Consider the following 17,453-nt stretch of genomic DNA (forward strand, 5'->3'; position numbering starts at 1 on the left):
GAATCCCCCAGCCAGCAGGTTTTAAGAGGGTGGACTTCCGCTCCCAGAATCCCCCAGCCAGGATGCTTTAAGAGGGGTGGGCTTCCACTCCCAGAATCCCCCAGCCAGCCTGCTTTAAGAGGAAGGACTTCCACTCCCAGAATTCCCCAGCCAGGATGCTTTAAGAGGGGAGGACTTCCACTCCCAGAATCCCACAGCCAGCCTGCTTTAAGAGGGGTGGGCTTCAGTTCCCAGAACTCCCCAATCAGAATGCTTTAAGAGGGAGGACTTCCACTCCCAGAATCCCCCAGCCAGCAGGTTTTAAGAGGGGTGGACTTCCGCTCCCAGAATCCCCCAGCCAGGATGCTTTAAGAGGGGTGGACTTCCCTCCCAGAATCCCCAGCCAGGATGCTTTAAGAGGGGATAGACCTCAACTTATGCTGGCTGGGGAATTCTGGGAGTGGAAGCCCACCCTCTTAACGTTCCTAAGGCTGGAGATCCTGCTCTGTAGAGACAGGATAATCCCAAAGAGGGATGGGTCTGTGCAGGAAAACTGGCCCAGCAACCAACCCCCCCTCCAAGTCCCTTATAATCCAGCTGAAGCACAGATGGGGAGTCAATTCCAGTTAACTGGGCGCAGGGGCAGAGACGATCCTCGGGGTTTTCACCCGGCATAAAACGAGCCCATCTCTCCTGCGTCCCTCTCCTCTTCCTGGGGTGACAAGCTCGTTTTTCAGCCTGGCAGATTTAATCCACTTACTGCCGCCCCCCGTGGGGAGGGCTGCCAAAAGGACGCGGGGGTTAATTAAGATGAAAATCACTTCGAAATCCCAAACCGAATAACGGAGATAAATGGACGGAAGGAGAAGCGAGAAACGAGACCTGGACGAGGAAGAGGGGTGCGGTGACGAGTTCGAAAGACAAAACACGGCCCTCCGCCGAGGCTGGGGGACCCGTTTGGGGTCCCCTCTTCCCCCCCTCCACTCTTCGGTTGCTCCAGCTGAAACAACCAGGTTAGGTTTCGTTCGGATGCTGGCTATGGGAGTCCTTGACTTATGACCCCTTGTTTTAAGAACGGTTTGAGGATCCGAAGCAACTTAGGATCCTTGCTTTCACACCGACGACCGGCATCCCCGTGGTCACGTGATCAAAATCCCCATACTTGGCCACTGGTATGTACTTAGGCCCGGGTTTGGGGTTCAAATATCCCAGCAACCGGTTCTCTGCCCCGGTTGCCGGGAGGGGCGGGGGCATGTTGGGTGTGGCACACTGGAATTTCCGGGAGGGCCGTGTGTTTTAGCCTTCCCCAGAGTCCGGAGGCTTCCCTCGGGAGTCTGGGAGGGCGAAGACGCACTTGCCCCGGACTCTAGAAGCTCTCCGCAAGCCGGAAACAGGCCCGTTTCCGGACTTCCGGGAGGGGCGTTTTTTCTCCCCCCCTCCCAGAGCCTCCTCCGCGCGGACCCTGCATGTTCATGTATCCAAAATGAGACCCTGGGATGGGAGGGGGAGGACCAGCTAGGAGGTTCAACGAACCAGATGTAACTTAACACCCGGTTCGTCCGGACAGAACTGGCTGAATCCCACCTCGGCTTATGATATCCATCATTGGGAGGTTAGGCTAGAAGATCTCCAAGGTCCCTTCCAATTCTTCTCTTTTCTTCTAGGTTCTATTCTATCCCATTATTCTATTCTAATTCCAATTCTAATTCTATTCCTATTTCCTATTCTATTCTTATTCCCCTTCTCTTTTCTTCTAGTTTCCATTCCATTATTCTATTCTATTCTATTCTATTCTATTCTATTCTATTCTATTCTATTCTATTCCCTATTCTATTCTATTCTATTCTATTCTATTCTATTCCCTATTCTATTCTTATTCCCCTTCTCTTTTCTTCTAGTTTCGATTCCATTATTCTATTCTATTCTATTCTATTCTATTCTATTCCCTATTCTATTCTTATTCCCCTTCTCTTTTCTTCTAGTTTCCATTCCATTATTCTATTCTATTCTATTCTATTCTATTCTATTCCCTATTCTATTCTTATTCCTCTTCTTTCCTTCTAGTTTCTATTCTATTCTATTCTATTCTATTCTATTCTATTCTATTCTATTCTATTCTATTCTATTCCTATTCCTATTCTATTCTCTATTCCCATATTCTCCTATTCTATTCTGTTCTATTCTATTTTATTTCTATTCCCTATTCTATTCTTATTCCTCTTCTTTTCTTCTAGTTTCCATTCCATTCCATTCCATTCTTCTCTTCTATTCCTATTCCCTATTCTATTCTTATTTCCCTTCTCTTTTCTTCTAGATTCTATTCTATTCTATTCTATTCTATTCTATTCTATTCTATTCTATCCCTATTCTATTCTTATTCCTCTTCTCTTCTCTTCTAGTTTCCATTTTATTATTCTATTCTATTCTATTCTATTCTATTCTATTCTATTCTATTCTATTCTATTCTATTCTATTCTATTCTATTCTAATTCTATTCTATTCACTCTACTCTATTCCTATTCCCTATTCTATTCCTCTTCCTCTTCTGCTCTCTTCTATTTTCCATTTTATTCCATTCCGTTCTTCTGTTCCGTTCCGTTCCGTTCCACTCTACTCTACTCCTATTCCTATTCCCTGTTCTATTCTTATCCCGCTTCTCTTCTAGTTTCCATTCCGTTCCAATCCATTCCAATTTCTATTCCATGCTGACCTTCCTGCTCTTCTGTTATTGGGCTCAAAGGACCCGCACAGGTATGTTGGCTGGCTGGCAGGTAGAGGGAGGAGATGTACCTGATATACGGCCCTCCCGCTTGGAGACACAAACCGCGTGACTGACTGGCGATCGACCAGATCCAGGGCAGGGACAACGGAGGTCCCAAAGACGAACCTCAGCCTAGGAAGATGGGAGAGAAATCAAGATTTTAACATCATCCGCCTGCGGTTCTGAAGATACCTTTCAAACCTGGGCCAACCTATCTTCTTCTTCGGCATTTGAAAAGAAGATCATCGACAGAATATAGCCAGTCCTCGACTTACAACCCATAGGGGAGCCCACAATTTTCATTGCTAAGCCAGACAATGGTTAAATGAGTTTGGCCTCCTTTTTTACGACCTTTCTCTGTTAAGTGTATGACGGCCGTTGTTAAGGCAGTCACACAGTTGTTAAGGGAATCTGGCTTCCCCGTGGACTTCGCTCGTCGGGTCGCAAAAGGGGATCGTGGGAGTCTGCGACCGTTACAAATATGAGTCGGTGGCCAAAGCGTCTGAATTTTGATCACGCGACCATGGGGATGTGACAACGGTCGGTCGTTAAGTGTGGAAAGTGTGCTTTACGGTTCTGTTGTAACTTCGGACACTCATTAAACAAACGGTTATAAGTCAAGGGCCACCAAGTTTATTTTCAGCCCGTTTGAGGCCGTTTTTGCCCTCCCGGAGGCTTGAGGGAAACCTCTGCAGCTTCAGGAGGCCAAAAAACGGGACTTCCTGAAATGCCGGAAGTGCCAAAACGGGGTTATTTTCAGCCTCCCAAGGTTCCTTTGAGCCTCCAGGAGGGCCAAAATGGCCTCCCCCAGGCTCCAGAGGCCCTCCGGAGGCTGACCACGGGCACTTCCAGTCAGGAGTGGGATTCTATCGGTTCGTACCTATTTGCTAGAACCGGTTGTTAACATTCTAAGCAGTTCGGAAAACCGGTTGTTAGAAGAAATTACAGGGCTAATCCTGTAAGGAAGGCAGGAAGGAAACATTCTGGGGTTGCTTACAGAAACTGCCTCTCCGTTAACCCTTACTACATTCTTGGCAGGACTAGACTTCCTGTCTCTGGAACTTCTCTGGAGTATTTTTCCCCCTCCTTTGCTGGTCCTTGGCTTGTGTGGAGTGACCATTCAAAGTTACAGTGGCACTGAAAAAAGTGACTTATGACCATTTTTCACACTTACGACTGTTGCAGCATCCCCACCGTCACGAGAGGCCAGGCGAGGAGATGCGTGCCTTAATGTGAGTGATATTGAGTTGGCCACACCCAGCCAATAAACATGACCACCAAGCCATGTCCACCCAGTCACATGACCACCAAGCCACGCCCACCACCTAAGCCACGCCCACAGAAACAGCTGTTAAAAATTTGAATCCCACCCCTGCTTCCAGTATTTTCAGAAGGCCCATGTTTCGGCCTCCCAAGGCTCCCCTTGAGCCTCCAGGAGGGCAAAAACGGCCTCCCGCAGGCTCCACAGGCCCTTTGGGAGGGCAGAAACGGCCCCAAACGGACCAAAAATTAACTGGAAGGCGTGAGCATGCGCGATGCCATTAAGGGGGCGGGACAGGGTGTTGCACGCACATCCGCAGGGGTGGGGCACATTGCCTTTTGGGTGCTGGCACACACACGCTTGCACTATCGCACGCACGCGCACTTCCGGCACACCACAACAAAAAGGTTCGCCATCCCTGGGATAAGCGTATTGTATCTTTGTAGTATTTTATTTGTACTGGTTTATAACTTTTTAACATTGTGAGCTGCCCAGAGTGATCCAGTGATGAGCTGGGCGGCCAAAGGAGTTTAATAAAATAAAAATAAAAAGATGACCTCCCCGCCCCAAAGAGAAACTTTTAATTTCTATCAATGGAAAATATCCTTGAGTTAATAGATAAACAGGGTTGGAAGGAACCTTGTCAGTCATCGAGTCTCACACCCTCCCACACACAAAAGCAGGAGTTCTGACATCGTTTCTGTCGGTCCGCCTTAGATTTACAACAGTTTTTTTTTAACCGCAGATTTACAAGTTCGTTTAGTGACCGTCTGGAGTTACGACGGAATTGGGGAAAAGTGACTTATGAGCAATTTTCACACTTACAACCACTGAAGCATCACGTGATCAAACTTCCAGAGGCTTGGCAACTGATTCATATTTACGACGGTTGTTGGGTCCCAGGATCACGTGATTTCCCCCTTTGCGACCTTTCCATAAGCGTAATCAAATGGGGAAGCCAGGTTCACTTAACAACCACGTAACTAACTGAACGGCCGCAATGATCCGCTTAACAACGGTGGCAAGAAAGATATGTTAAATGGGGCAGGATAGGCTTAACAACTTTTCAATTTTTTCACACTTTAATAACTGTCTCGCTTAGTGACAGAAATTTGGGACTCCGTTGTGGTCCTTAACTGGAGGACTAGCTGTAGCAAGAGAAAAAGATCAGAGTGTATGCATCCGAACTAGACTGAGTTGTTCCTCTGTGTCATATATGTGGGTAGATGCATATTTATTTATTTATTCATTTATTCATTCATTCATTCATTTATTTAGTCATGTTGACCCTTTGAGAGCTGTAGGCAACAAAATTTCATTTTAATGTATGCGATTAGTGTGCAAAGTGACAATAAAGTTCTATTCCATTCTATTTTCTAATCTATTCTATTTTCTATTCCATTCTATATTTCTATTCTACTCCTTTTTTTATTCAATTTTTCTTCATTCCATTATTATTCTATTCTATTCTATTTTATTAAACAGAACTGAGATTTTAGGAGACGTCAGAATTCAACAGAATTGAGAATTCAGAATTGGCTGCTTGAAAAGTTTAGAAGAACTGAGAATTTAGGAAAACCAGAATTCAATTGAATTGAGAATTGTCTGCTTGAAAAATTCAGAAGAATTGAGAATTTAGGACATTAATCATTCAACTGAATCGAGAAATCAGAATTGTCTGCTTGAAAAGTTTAGGAGCATTGAGTACACAGGAGATTTTCTTATGATGGACAAATACAGCAAAATTGCCTGCTTTGCAACCTTGAGAAAAAGGCATGTCACAGAACGTCCAATGTGCTCGAAAACGCCATTCTTTTGCAGCGTTGCTTCCAATCACACGTAGTCCTCAGCTTACGACCACAGTCGAGGCCAAAATTTCTGTGGCTAAACGAGACATTTGACGACCTTTCTTGCCACCATTTGCCAAGTATCTGAATTTTGATCATGTGACTGTGGGGAAATGCTGCAACAGTCGTTAAGTGTGGAAAAACCATCCAGTCCCTTTATCTCAGTACTGTTGTAACTTGGAACGGTCGCTAAATGAACGGTTGTAAGCTGAGGACTTCCTGCAATTGAAATATCGATAGAATTTCTTTAAAAAAAATTTTTTTTAAAGCGCAGGGTGAGGGACTGATGCGCCTGTAAAAATGCCCGTTTTTGTTTTTTTGTTTCAATTCAGATCAAAACCTCTAAGTGGAAAGTCTAGGTGGGTGTTTTAATTTTGTGACCTTCAACTCCCAGAATTCCCCATGAGGCAACTGGACCGATTGAAAAAACATTTTCTATTAATGGGAGGGGAATAACTCTAATCCCATCGTGGCTGCCACAGAGGACAGGACCGCTGACCTTAATCCGGGCCTCAGGCCCGTGCACGAGGCCCAGCAGATGGTCGGGGTTCTCGAAAGCTGAGAGAAATTAGCTGCTAGTCCTCTTGGTGGGATAAAAAGGATGAGAAACGGACGATGCAAGGTCTGATTCGGCAAAGTTCCCCAGAGCAAAGCCAGGTTTTATTGGCCTCCTGTTTGGGAAGGTGGGACAGGCAGGTGGAGGGAGGGGGGTGCTCGGTGATGGGGGTCTCTTTCTTTACACAAGCCCACCCCCTCTCTCTGGTTTGGGAGGTGGCGCCCATTTCTCAGGAACAACCCCAAATCTCATTCACCAAACTTAATCCAGCCGGGAGTTTTCTCCAAAGTGACCATTTTCAGGTGGGTGGACTACAAAGCCCAGAATTCCCTCAGGGTGCCTGAGGGAATTCTGGGGGTCAAAGTCTGCATGTCTTAAAATTAAACCATGGATTTAGCCTCTCTATTTTCATCTTGAAATCTTTTTTAAAACATTTTTCTTTCCAATTAAATGTTATTGCATAAAAAAGATATATATATACCTATATACACATAAATACATACATGTATAAGTCTATATTTATCTACTATCTATCATCTATCTATCCATCCGATCCAACATCTATCTCCATTATCTATCTATCTATCTATCTATCTATCATCATCATTTAACGACACCATAATAATCTCTTGCAGGGTGGAGTCTATACAACTGAATGGAGCTAGCAGAGTGTTTTAATGGCCGGATGCCCTTCCTGTCACCAATGCGGAGTTTTGTTCAGCAGATGTATTCTCATTGTGCTCAGACAAATTTACAGATTATGAGGCGCTACATATATACACACATACATATATCTCTCCATCCTTCTGGTTATATGTATGTATGTATGTATGGTATACATACATGCATACATACATACATACATATATACATACATATGTTATTCAGCTTTGTTCGGGTATTTTCCCACATCATTGTAGTTGTGCTTTTAAAGTTGTAGCAACATTTCGGCAGAATCTCATCTGCCATCATCAGGCTTCTGTATTGGGTTCGTCAGATGACTGCCATTAGGTACCGAGATCCTCAGACCCCTTGTGAGACCATATGCTGGTGCGGTTGGCCCTGGGTTCCTCCTAATGCAGGACAATGCTAGACCTCATGTGGCTGGAGTGTGTCAGCAGTTCCTGCAAGACGAAGGCATTGATGCTATGGACTGGCCCGCCCGTTCCCCAGACCTGAATCCAGTTGAGCACATCTGGGACATCATGTCTCGCTCCATCCACCAATGCCACGTTGCACCATAGACTGTCCAGGAGTTGGGGGACGCTTTAGTCCAGGTGTGGGAGGAGATCCCTCAGGAGACCATCCGCCACCTCATCAGGAGCATGCCCAGGCGTTGTAGGGAGGTCATACAGGCACGTGGAGGCCACACACACTACCGAGCCTCATTTTGACTTGTTTAAGGACATTACATCAAAGTTGGATCACCTGTAGTGTTTTTTTCCACTTTAATCTTGAGTGTAACTCCAAATCCAGAACTCCATGGGTTGCTAAATTTGATTTCCATTGGTAATTTTTGTGTGATTTTGTTGTCAGCACATTCAACTATGTAATGAGCAAAGTATTTCATAAGAATATTTCATTCACTCAGATCTAGGATGTCTTATTTTTGTGTTCCCTTTATTTTTTTGAGCAGTGTATGTATGTGTGTATAAAGATAGATAGATAGATAGATAGATAGATAGATAGATAGATAGATGATAGATAGATAGATAGATAGATGATAGATAGATAGATAGATAGATAGATAGATAGATAGATAGATAGATAGATATAAAACTTGATTCACTCAAAGCTCAATGGTGTGGTGGCCATCGTGACTTCCTTGGCCTCATGTTCTTCCAGCCACCTCACCTCTTGGTATATATAATTAAAAATTATGCAAGAAGAGAGCTACCGGGAAGGAAACGGAGAGAGAGAGAGAGATCGAGAACCCCAGAAACCCACATTCTCCGTTGCACACCTTAAAACCCGTGTATAGTGCTTCCCTAAGAGGTGGGTCTGTGTAGCTAGCACTTGCAAAACAACCCTTGAAGGGAGAAAGACGTTTCTGCCCTTGCAAAGCCACAGGGAATAACCAAAAGCCACCTGGGGGGGCGGGGGAGGATTTATATATATGTATATACAAATGAAAATTTTGCAGCATGAACGAGAGCTTAGGGCACTCTGTTGCAGGGCTGCTTTACCTACGTCCTCACCCCAGCTCAGATTCTTCTGCAGGCAACGAAGAACTGCAAAATGGACTTTGCAAAATAAAAAAAAAAGATATAACAATCTGAATTTGGGACTTTCCTGCACTGGGTGGGGTCAGCATAACACTGTGGCTGTTTCCTCTGGCCTGGAAACGGCATAACAGTGTGGAAAGGAACTTTGGAGGTCTTCTAGTCCAACCCTCTGCTCAAGCAGGAGACCCTATACAAATAAGTCCTTGGCTTAGGACCACAATTGAAGCCAAAGTTTCTGTGCTTAAGTGAGACATTTGTTAAGTGAGTTTTGCTCCATTTTTATGACCTTTCTGGCCTCAGCTGTTAAATGAATCACTGCAGTTGTTAAGTCAGTCACACTCCCAGAATTCCCCATCCAGCAAGCTTGAAGGCAGGTGGACTTCCACTCCCAAGATCTCCCACTCTACATCTTTAAGAGGGGTGGGCTTCCACTCCCAGAATCCTCCAGCCAGCCTGCTTTAAGAGGGGAGGTCTTCCACTCCCAGAATCCCCTACTCTGTATGCTTTAAGAGGGGTGGGCTTCCACTCCAGAATCGCCCAGTCTGCATGCTTTAACAGGGGTGGACTTCTACTCCCAGAATCCCCTACTCTGCATGCTTTAAGAGGGGAGGACTTCCACTCCCAGAATCCCCCAGTCTGCATCTTTAAGAGGGGTGGGCTTCCAATCCCAGAATCCCCCAGTCTACATGCTTTAAGAGGGGTGGGCTTCCACTCCCAGAATCCTCCAGCCAGCCTGCTTTAAGAGGGAGGTCTTCCACTCCCAGAATCCCCTACTCTGTATGCTTTAAGAGGAGGACTTCCACTCCCCAGAATCCCCTACTCTGCATGCTTTAAGAGGGGAGGACTTCCACTCCCAGAATCCCCCCGCCGGGTGGCTAACTTTGAGAAATCCTGCTTTAGATACACGCCTATATTCCAAAGCGGGAAGAAAAAAAAGGTGAATTAAAACAAAAAACAACCCAAAGTACTCACGCCAGAAGGAGCTCATCGGAAACTGCAAAAAAATAAAGAGAGAGAGGGAAAAAAAAGCAATATTAATGTCTAAGAAAGGTGTCGGCCAAATCTAGTGTTGACGGGGTAGACTCGAATGGCCCGGTGTTGGCAAACCCTTTGCAAATCGCACAGGCAAAAGGAGGGAATCATCGGTGGAAGGAAAACTCATTTTCTCACGGAGGGCTAGAGCAGCACTTTGTTCCTGAAAGCTGTTTTGAGAGTCCTCGGGGATTTTTGGCCAAGTCGCTTGGCTAGCGACCGACGGCGGAGTTGAGATGGAAAAAAAATAAAAATAAAAAAACACAACGCAGCTGGATGCTCTAAAGCAGAGGAGGAGAAGGGATGCGCTCTTCCAATGCCCTGAGATTACCTGGCGGGATTTTGGCGGGATTTTCACCCCAAAAACCACAAAATGGGGACTGGGAGACCTGCCAGCCCCCAAAACTGGCAAAAGGAACAGGGTCCTGTGGCACAGTTTTCAGAAGGGAGGGAGGGAGGGAGGGAGGGGAGAGGGGAGAGTTGGGTGGACTTCAACTCCCAGAATGCCCCAGCTAGGTTGTTGAAGACCATCTGTCTTAAAGAAGGCTGGCTGGGGGATTCTGGGAGTGGAAGTCCTCCCTCTTAAAACATGGCTGGCTGGGGGATTCTGGGAGTGGAAGTCCTCCCTCTTAAAACATGGCTGGCTGGGGGATTCTGGGAGTGGAAGTCCACCTTCTTAAAGCATCCTGGCTGGGGATTCTGGGAGTGGAAGTCCTCCCTCTTAAAGCATCCTGGCTGGGGATTCTGGGAGAGGAAGTCCACCTTCTTAAAGCATCCTGGCTGGGGGATTCTGGGAGTGGAAGTCCCCTCCTCTTAAAGCAGGCTGGCTGGGGATTCTGGGAGTGGAAGCCCTCCTCTTAAAACATGGCTGGCTGGGGGATTCTGGGAGTGGAAGCCCACCCTCTTAAAGGAGGCTGGCTGGGGATTCTGGGAGTGGAAGCCCACCCTCTTAAAGCAGGCTGGGTGGGGATTCTGGGAGTGAAGTCCTCCTCTTAAAGCATCCTGGCTGGGGGATTCTGGGAGTGGAAGCCCTCCTCTTAAAGCATCCTGGCTGGGGATTCTGGGAGAGGAAGCCCGCCCCTCTTAAAGCATCCTGGCTGGGGGATCCTGGGAATGGAAGCCCCCTCTCTTAAAGCGGGCTGGCTGGGGGATTCTGGGAATGGAAGTCCACCCCCCTTAAAGCAGGCTGGCTGGGGGATTCTGGGAGAGGAAGTCCACCCCTCTTAAACCATGGCTGGCTGGGGGATTCTGGGAGTGGAAGTCCACACTTCTTAAAGCATGGTGGCTGGGTGCTTTTTCCAAGAGGCAACTGGACTTTTCTGATTTTTCTTTGAAGACATTTCGCTTCTCATCCAAGAAGCTTCTTCAGCTCAGACGGGATGGCGGGGAAGTTGGTCATTTGCATCCCTTTAGAGAGCCATTGAGGCCACTTGGAGGTTTGTCTGTGTCCTCGGGGTCACCCAAATAGTGCTGAACAACACAATCCTTTCAGCAGTTCCAAGAAGGCTCCACACCCATTTGCACCACTCAGGTGACCCTGAGGACACAGATAAACCTCCAAGTGGCCTCAAGGACCCTCTAAAAGGATGCAAATGACCAACTGTCTGCAAGGAGTATAAATCCTTCCCTTCCCCACCATCCGGTCAGAGCTCTTGGAGGGCTCTGCGTCGGAGACAGAGATGGGGCCAGGGCCTCCTGACAGTTATCAGTTGCCTTCGGAGTTGGAGATTAGTGGGGAAGAAGAACAGCTGGAGCCTGTTCCCAGTGTGCGCATGCGTAGAGTTGCAAGAAGAAGGGAACACCTAAGGAACAAGGGCCAACTCGGAAGAAAAGGGATAGGTGCAAGGGTGGGATGGTACCAGCTCGACCTGGTTCTAGAGAACTGGTAGCTCTGAAGAGCAGCAAACACTGAACCGGTTCGATGCGATGACCTTTCGGTCGTCTGTTTGGCCCACCCGCCTGCCCGGGCTCTTCCCTGTCCTTTATTTCCTGCTTTTTTAACCTCAGCTGCTTTGCGCAGCACAGCTGAGGTTGAAAAAGCAGGAAAAAAGAGGATTTTCAAACACTGCGCACCCGCCCGCGGTGCTTGGGTGGCACAGCTGAGGGTTTTTTGGACGTGATTTACATGCGCGCGCAGCAAAACGCACTCTCACCGAACCGGTAGTAACACCAGTTGAATCCCACCCCTGCACAGGTGGCCGGTGAATGGCCCCTCCCCTAGGGAATAAAGAGGAGCGAAAGGGGAGTGGTGGTTGCAGGAGACAATTAGTTGGTTTAATTAGTATGAAGATTTGTTTGCGACTCTCAGAGACTCCTTGCCAAATATTTCTTTGGACAGCTGTTGCGCTTGGACGCTATCATCCTGGCAACTTTCCAAGCCTGTGGCTGTAAATCACTCTGTTTGTTGGGACTTTACTGGATGTGAACGATAGGAATTCACATTAGCCTAATAACAAAAGGAGTTTTGCCGGAATAAAGAGTCTGCTTCGTGATTTTGGGAAACCTAGGTCAGAACAGTCACAAACAGGGACCCTGGCACATCATAAATACACGCCAGTCGCCAATGCACAAATTTTGATCATGGGACGCAACGGTCAGAAGCGCGAGGACCGGTTCTACGTCACTTTTTTTTTTCCCAGCGCCGCCGTAACTTCCAATGAATGGTTGCAGGTGGAAGATTACTTGTGCCGCTAAATGGAGCAGGGAATTTATTCTGTGGTTTGCTGGATCCGCTTCTCTAATGCTCAAAGCATCGTAATTTTTTTTTTCCTGGTTTGTGGAAAGCAGCAGTCAAGAGAGAGAGAGAAAAAAAGATCACTTGTGCTAAAGTGACCTCCTTGCACGGAATTAATTCCAGGGCTTTGGCACTCTCTGCTGGTCGCCAGCCGGGAATGGAAAGGATCCCCTTGCAGGTCTGTTTTGCAGCCAGTTTTTAAGGAGAGTCTGCGGATGTGGGGGATGGGTTAGGATGGGATAAGTAGAATATAATAGAATGAGCTGGAAGGGGCCTTGGAGGTCTTCTAGCCCAGCCTCCTGCTCAAGCAGGAAAAGCTATACCATTTCAGATAGGTGGCTGTCCAGTCTCTTCTATAAAACCTCCAGTGGGAGGGAGGGAGGAGGGAGGGAAGGAAGGAAGGAAGGAAGGAAGGAAGGAGAGGAAGGAAGGAAGGAGGGAGTGAAGGAAAAAAGGAGGGAAGGAAGGAAGGAGGGAGGGAAGGAAAAAAGGAGGGAAGGAAGGAGGGAGGGAGGGAAGGAAGGAAGGAAGGAAGGAAGGAAGGAGGGAAGGAAGGAAGGAGGGAGTGAAGGAAGGAAAAAGGAGGAAAGGAAGGAAGGAGGGAGGAAGGAAAAAAGGAGGGAAGGAAGGAGGGAGGGAGGGAAGGAAGGAAGGAAGGAAGGAAGGAAGGAGGAAAAAGGAGGGAAGGAAGGAAGGAGGGAGGGAAGGAAAAAGGAGGAGGGAAGAAAGGGAGGGAGGGAGGGAGGGAAGGAAGGAAGGAAGGAAGGAGGAAAAAGGAGGGAAGGAAGGAGGAGGGAAGGAAAAAAGGAGGGAAGGAAGGAGGGAGGGAGGGGGAAGGAAGGAAGGAAGGAAGAATACAGAGTTGGAAGGGACCTTGGAGGTCATCTAGTCCAACCCCCTGTTCAACAAGGAGACCCTGCACAATTTCAGATAGGTGGCTGTCCAGACTCTTCTATAAAACCTCCAGTGGGAAGGAAGGAAGGAAGGAAGGAAGGAAGGAAGGAAGGAAGGAAGGAAGGAAGGAAGGGAGGGAGGGAGGGAGGGATAGTAGAATAACAGAATAACACAATTGGAAGGGACCTTGGAGGTCTTCTAGTCCAACCCCCTGCTCAAGCAGGAGACCCTATACAATTTCAGATAGGCTGGCTGTCCAGTCTCTTCTTAAACATCTCCAACGGTGAAAGCGCCCACAACCTGCGGTGGCAAGCTGTTCCACTGGTTAACTGTCTTCACTGTTAGGAAGTTTTTCCTTAGTTCCAAGGTTGCTTCTCTCTCTCCTTGATCAGTTTCTGTCCATGGTTCCTTGCCCTGCCCTCAGATGCTTTGGAGAACAATTTGACCCCGCTATTCTTTGGGGCAGCCTCTCCAGGACTGGAATCACCGCTATCATGTTGCCCCTAGTCCTTCTTCCCTCTGGACTGGCCAAATCCAAATCCTGCAGCCGTGACAGAAACGGCCCTGGAAAAAGTGACTTACGGCGGTTTTTTCACACTTACGACCGTTCGCAGCATCCCCCGCCCCCAGTCACGCGATCAAAAATTCGGACGCTTGGGCAATTGGCTCGTATTTATGACGGACGCCCTGTCGCACGATCCCCTTTTGCGGAACTTCTGAGAAGCCAAGTCAGTAAGGAAGCCAGATTCGCTTAACAACCGTGTTCTTAGTTTAAATAATTGCGGGGATTTACTTAATGAGGACGGCAAAGAAAGGTTGCCAAAAGCAAGGGAAGTCTTGGGCTCAGTTGCGGTCGTAAGTCGAGGACTACCTGTAGAGTAAGATTGTCTGCCACTTACTCTGGGAAGTCTCGCGGAAAGATTTCTGGATCTCTTGCAGCAATTCTTCGGCTATGGCCGGCAAAGAAGGGTCCATTTTGAGAGCCGTTTTCCCCTAGCAGGGAAAGACAAGAAAGGCATAAGGCTGTAAAAGGAAGAAATAAAAAATATTTATTTTAACTGAGCGAGAAAGAGATAGAGAGAGAGAGAGAGAGAGAGAGAGAGAGGGAGAGAGACCCAGAATCTCTTACCCCACCCTCTTCATCCTTAAGGAATCTCATGGTTTAGGTTTTTTTACTTATTTGATGTATATCCCACCTATATCATTTTTTTATAAAAAATTCAAGGCAATGAACATGTTTAATATTCCTTCCTCCAATTTTCCCCACAACAATCCTGCGAGGTGGGTTAGGCTGAGAGAGGATTAGAATGGCAGGATTAGAATTCCCAGTCTCCCGGTGATTGGCCCAAAGTCACCCAGCTAATTTTCATGCCTAAAACGGGACTAGAATTCACCCATCCTGGTGATTTGGCCAAAGTCACCCAACTAATTTTCATGCCTAAGACGGAACTAGAACTCACCATCTCCTGGCGATTGGTCTAAAGTTACCCAGTCAGTTTTCATGCCTAGGACAGGACTAGAACTCACCATCACCTGGTGATTGGGCCTAAAGTTACCCAGTCAGTTTTCATGACTAAGACAGGGCTAGAACTCACCATCACCTGGTGATTGGGCCTAAAGTCACCCAGTTGGCTTTCATGCCTAAGACGGGACTAGAACTCACCATCTCCTGGCGATTGGCCTAAAGTTACGCAGTCAGTTTTCATGCCTAAGACAGGACTAGAACTCACCATCTCCTGGCGATTGACCCAAAGTTACCCAGTCAGTTTTCATGCCTAAGACGGGACTAAAACTCACCATCTCCTGGCGATTGACCTAAAGTTACCCAGTCAGTTTTCATGCCTAAGACGGGACTAGAACTCACCATCTCCTGGCGATTGGCCTAAAGTTACCCAGTCAGTTTTCATGCCTAAGACGGGACTAGAACTCACCATCACCTGGCGATTGGCCTAAAGTTACCCAGTCAGTTTTCATGCCTAAGACGGGGACTAGAACTCACCATCACCTGGTGATTGGGCCTAAAGTTACCCAGTCAGTTTTCATGACTAAGACAGGGCTAGAACTCACCATCACCTGGTGATTGGGCCTAAAGTCACCCAGTTGGCTTTCATGCCTAAGACAGGACTAGAACTCACCATCTCCTGGCGATTGGCCTAAAGTTACGCAGTCAGTTTTCATGCCTAAGACAGGACTAGAACTCACCATCTCCTGGCGATTGACCTAAAGTTACCCAGTCAGTTTTCATGCCTAAGACGGGACTAAAACTCACCATCTCCTGGCGATTGACCTAAAGTTACCCAGTCAGTTTTCATGCCTAAGACGGGACTAGAACTCACCATCACCTGGCGATTGGGCCTAAAGTCACCCAGTCGGCTTTCATGCCTAAGACGCCACTAGAATTCAGCATCTCTTTGCAATTGGCTCAAAATCACCCAGGCAACTTTTCTGCCTAAGGCTGAACTAGAACTCACATCTCCTGGTTTCGAGCCCAACTGCCTTAACCACTGGACCAAACTGGCTCTCATTTTGTTTCTTTTCCATGAAAAGGGTTTTCAAACACCCTCCAAACCACTTAAAGACTCCAAATCCAACACTGGTTCAGTAAATGTCATTCTTCTTTTACGTTCTCCAAGACCAGATGTTTTTAATAATAAGAATAAGAATAAAAATTCCTCGTCCTCTTGAACCAGACATGACCCCTCTATCAATTCTGCCTTCTCATTTTAGTTGGGTCAAAACAGAAAAAAAAAATCAGGACAAAAATTAGCCCAATTTAAAGAGACAGGTTTCTCAAGTTTTTCTTCATAATAGAGGGAGAATAATGAAATCATCGGAGCTGAAACCGATTTGAATTACAGCCTAAACCCAGATAATGTCCCTTTTTGTGTGTCAGTTTCAACACCCCTTTTTTGCTGTCCAAAAGGTGACTTAAGTATTTTCAAAAGCTGATATGAATCATCTACTAAATATTTACATGCAGGTCGGTTGTTAAGAGTTTATAACAGGGGTGTCCAACCTTGGCAACTTTAAGACTTGTGGACTTCAACTCCCAGAATTCCTGGGAGTTGAAGTCCACAAGTCTTAAAGTTGGCTGAGGAATTCTGGGAGTTGAAGTCCACAAGTCTTAAAGTTGGCTGAGGAATTCTGGGAGTTGAAGTCCACAAGTCTGAGGAATTCTGGAAGTTGAAGTCCACAAGTCTTAAAGTTGGCTGAGGAATTCTGGGAGTTGAAGTCCACAAGTCTGAGGAATTCTGGGAGTTGAAGTCCACAAGTCTTAAAGTTGGCTGAGGAATTCTGGGAGTTGAAGTCCACAAGTCTAAGGAATTCTGGGAGTTGAAGTCCACAAGTCTTAAAGTTGCCAAGGTTGGACACCCCTGGTTTATAAGGAGGTAATTTAGAAACTGAAGAGAATGATTCATTGCAGATGTAGTCCACAGACCAGCTGCCTAATGATAGAGTTGTAAAAATTGACTTTTTAAAATTACCGTATTTAGTGAAAAGGAAGAGCCCTGCGTTTATGAGAATCTTTATCCCCTGAAACAAGGATTTAAAAGCAAAAAAATTGCCTGTCCTTTCCTGGCAGGGACAGAAAACCCCAATTAAACCTCCCATTTTTATGAAGCGAGGGAAAAAGAAGTCTACACTTTATATATTTGTGTGATTGTCTTAAGCTAAGCTGGTTGCGAGAGAGTGTGAAGCGTTTCTACCACTCCTTCAAAGGCAGACACACCTGAAAAGGTATTTGTGTGCACCCACTTGAGTATAGGTGAGCCCTGTTAAAAGGGGTTAATTTTCTCATATTGTATTAGGGCCGGACAGTAAATTGTTATTTTCTAGGATGTGTCGGTGAAGAAGGAAGTAAGGAGAGAACTGGAACTGGAGGGAAGCGGGAGGAAGGGAAGGAAGAAGATAAGAATGAAAATAAGGAAGGAAGGAAAGAAAGAAGGGAGGAAAATGAGAAAGTGAAAATGAGGTGAAGGAAGGATGGAGGAAAAGAAGGAAGGAAGGAAGATGGGAATAGATAGGGAAAGAAGGAAATAAATGAAAAAGGGAGGGAGGAAAGAAAGAAGGAAGGGAAGGAAGAAGGAAAGAAGAAAAAACGAGAAAGAGGGAAGCAATGAAGAAATGGAGGGAGAAACAAAGGAAGGAAGGAGATGGGAATAT

The 17,453-nt window shown here is 46.5% G+C and overlaps 1 protein-coding gene across 4 annotated transcripts in view; it reads right to left on the bottom strand.

Moving 5' to 3' along the window:
* The window catches only part of ZSWIM7 (zinc finger SWIM-type containing 7), a 38,064-nt gene that overhangs the window by 15,527 nt on the left and 5,084 nt on the right, over positions 1–17,453 (bottom strand). For 2 of the 4 annotated variants that reach the window (XM_087924685.1, XM_087924675.1), the window contains exons 2-4: positions 14,189–14,312; positions 9,602–9,623; positions 2,770–2,872 (exon numbers count right to left, since the gene is read on the bottom strand). In XM_087924685.1, the coding sequence (XP_087780811.1) occupies positions 2,770–2,872; positions 9,602–9,623; positions 14,189–14,264 (201 nt within the window). In that variant the 5' untranslated portion in view covers positions 14,265–14,312. The remainder of the gene's footprint in view (positions 1–2,769; positions 2,873–9,601; positions 9,624–14,188; positions 14,313–17,453) is intronic. The other 2 variants (XM_087924678.1, XM_087924671.1) reach the window with 1 other exon arrangement.

This window comes from Pseudonaja textilis, chromosome 1, assembly GCF_049901715.1.
Source record: "Pseudonaja textilis isolate UNSWEBS1 chromosome 1, rPseTex1.2, whole genome shotgun sequence".
NCBI lineage: Eukaryota > Metazoa > Chordata > Lepidosauria > Squamata > Elapidae > Pseudonaja > Pseudonaja textilis.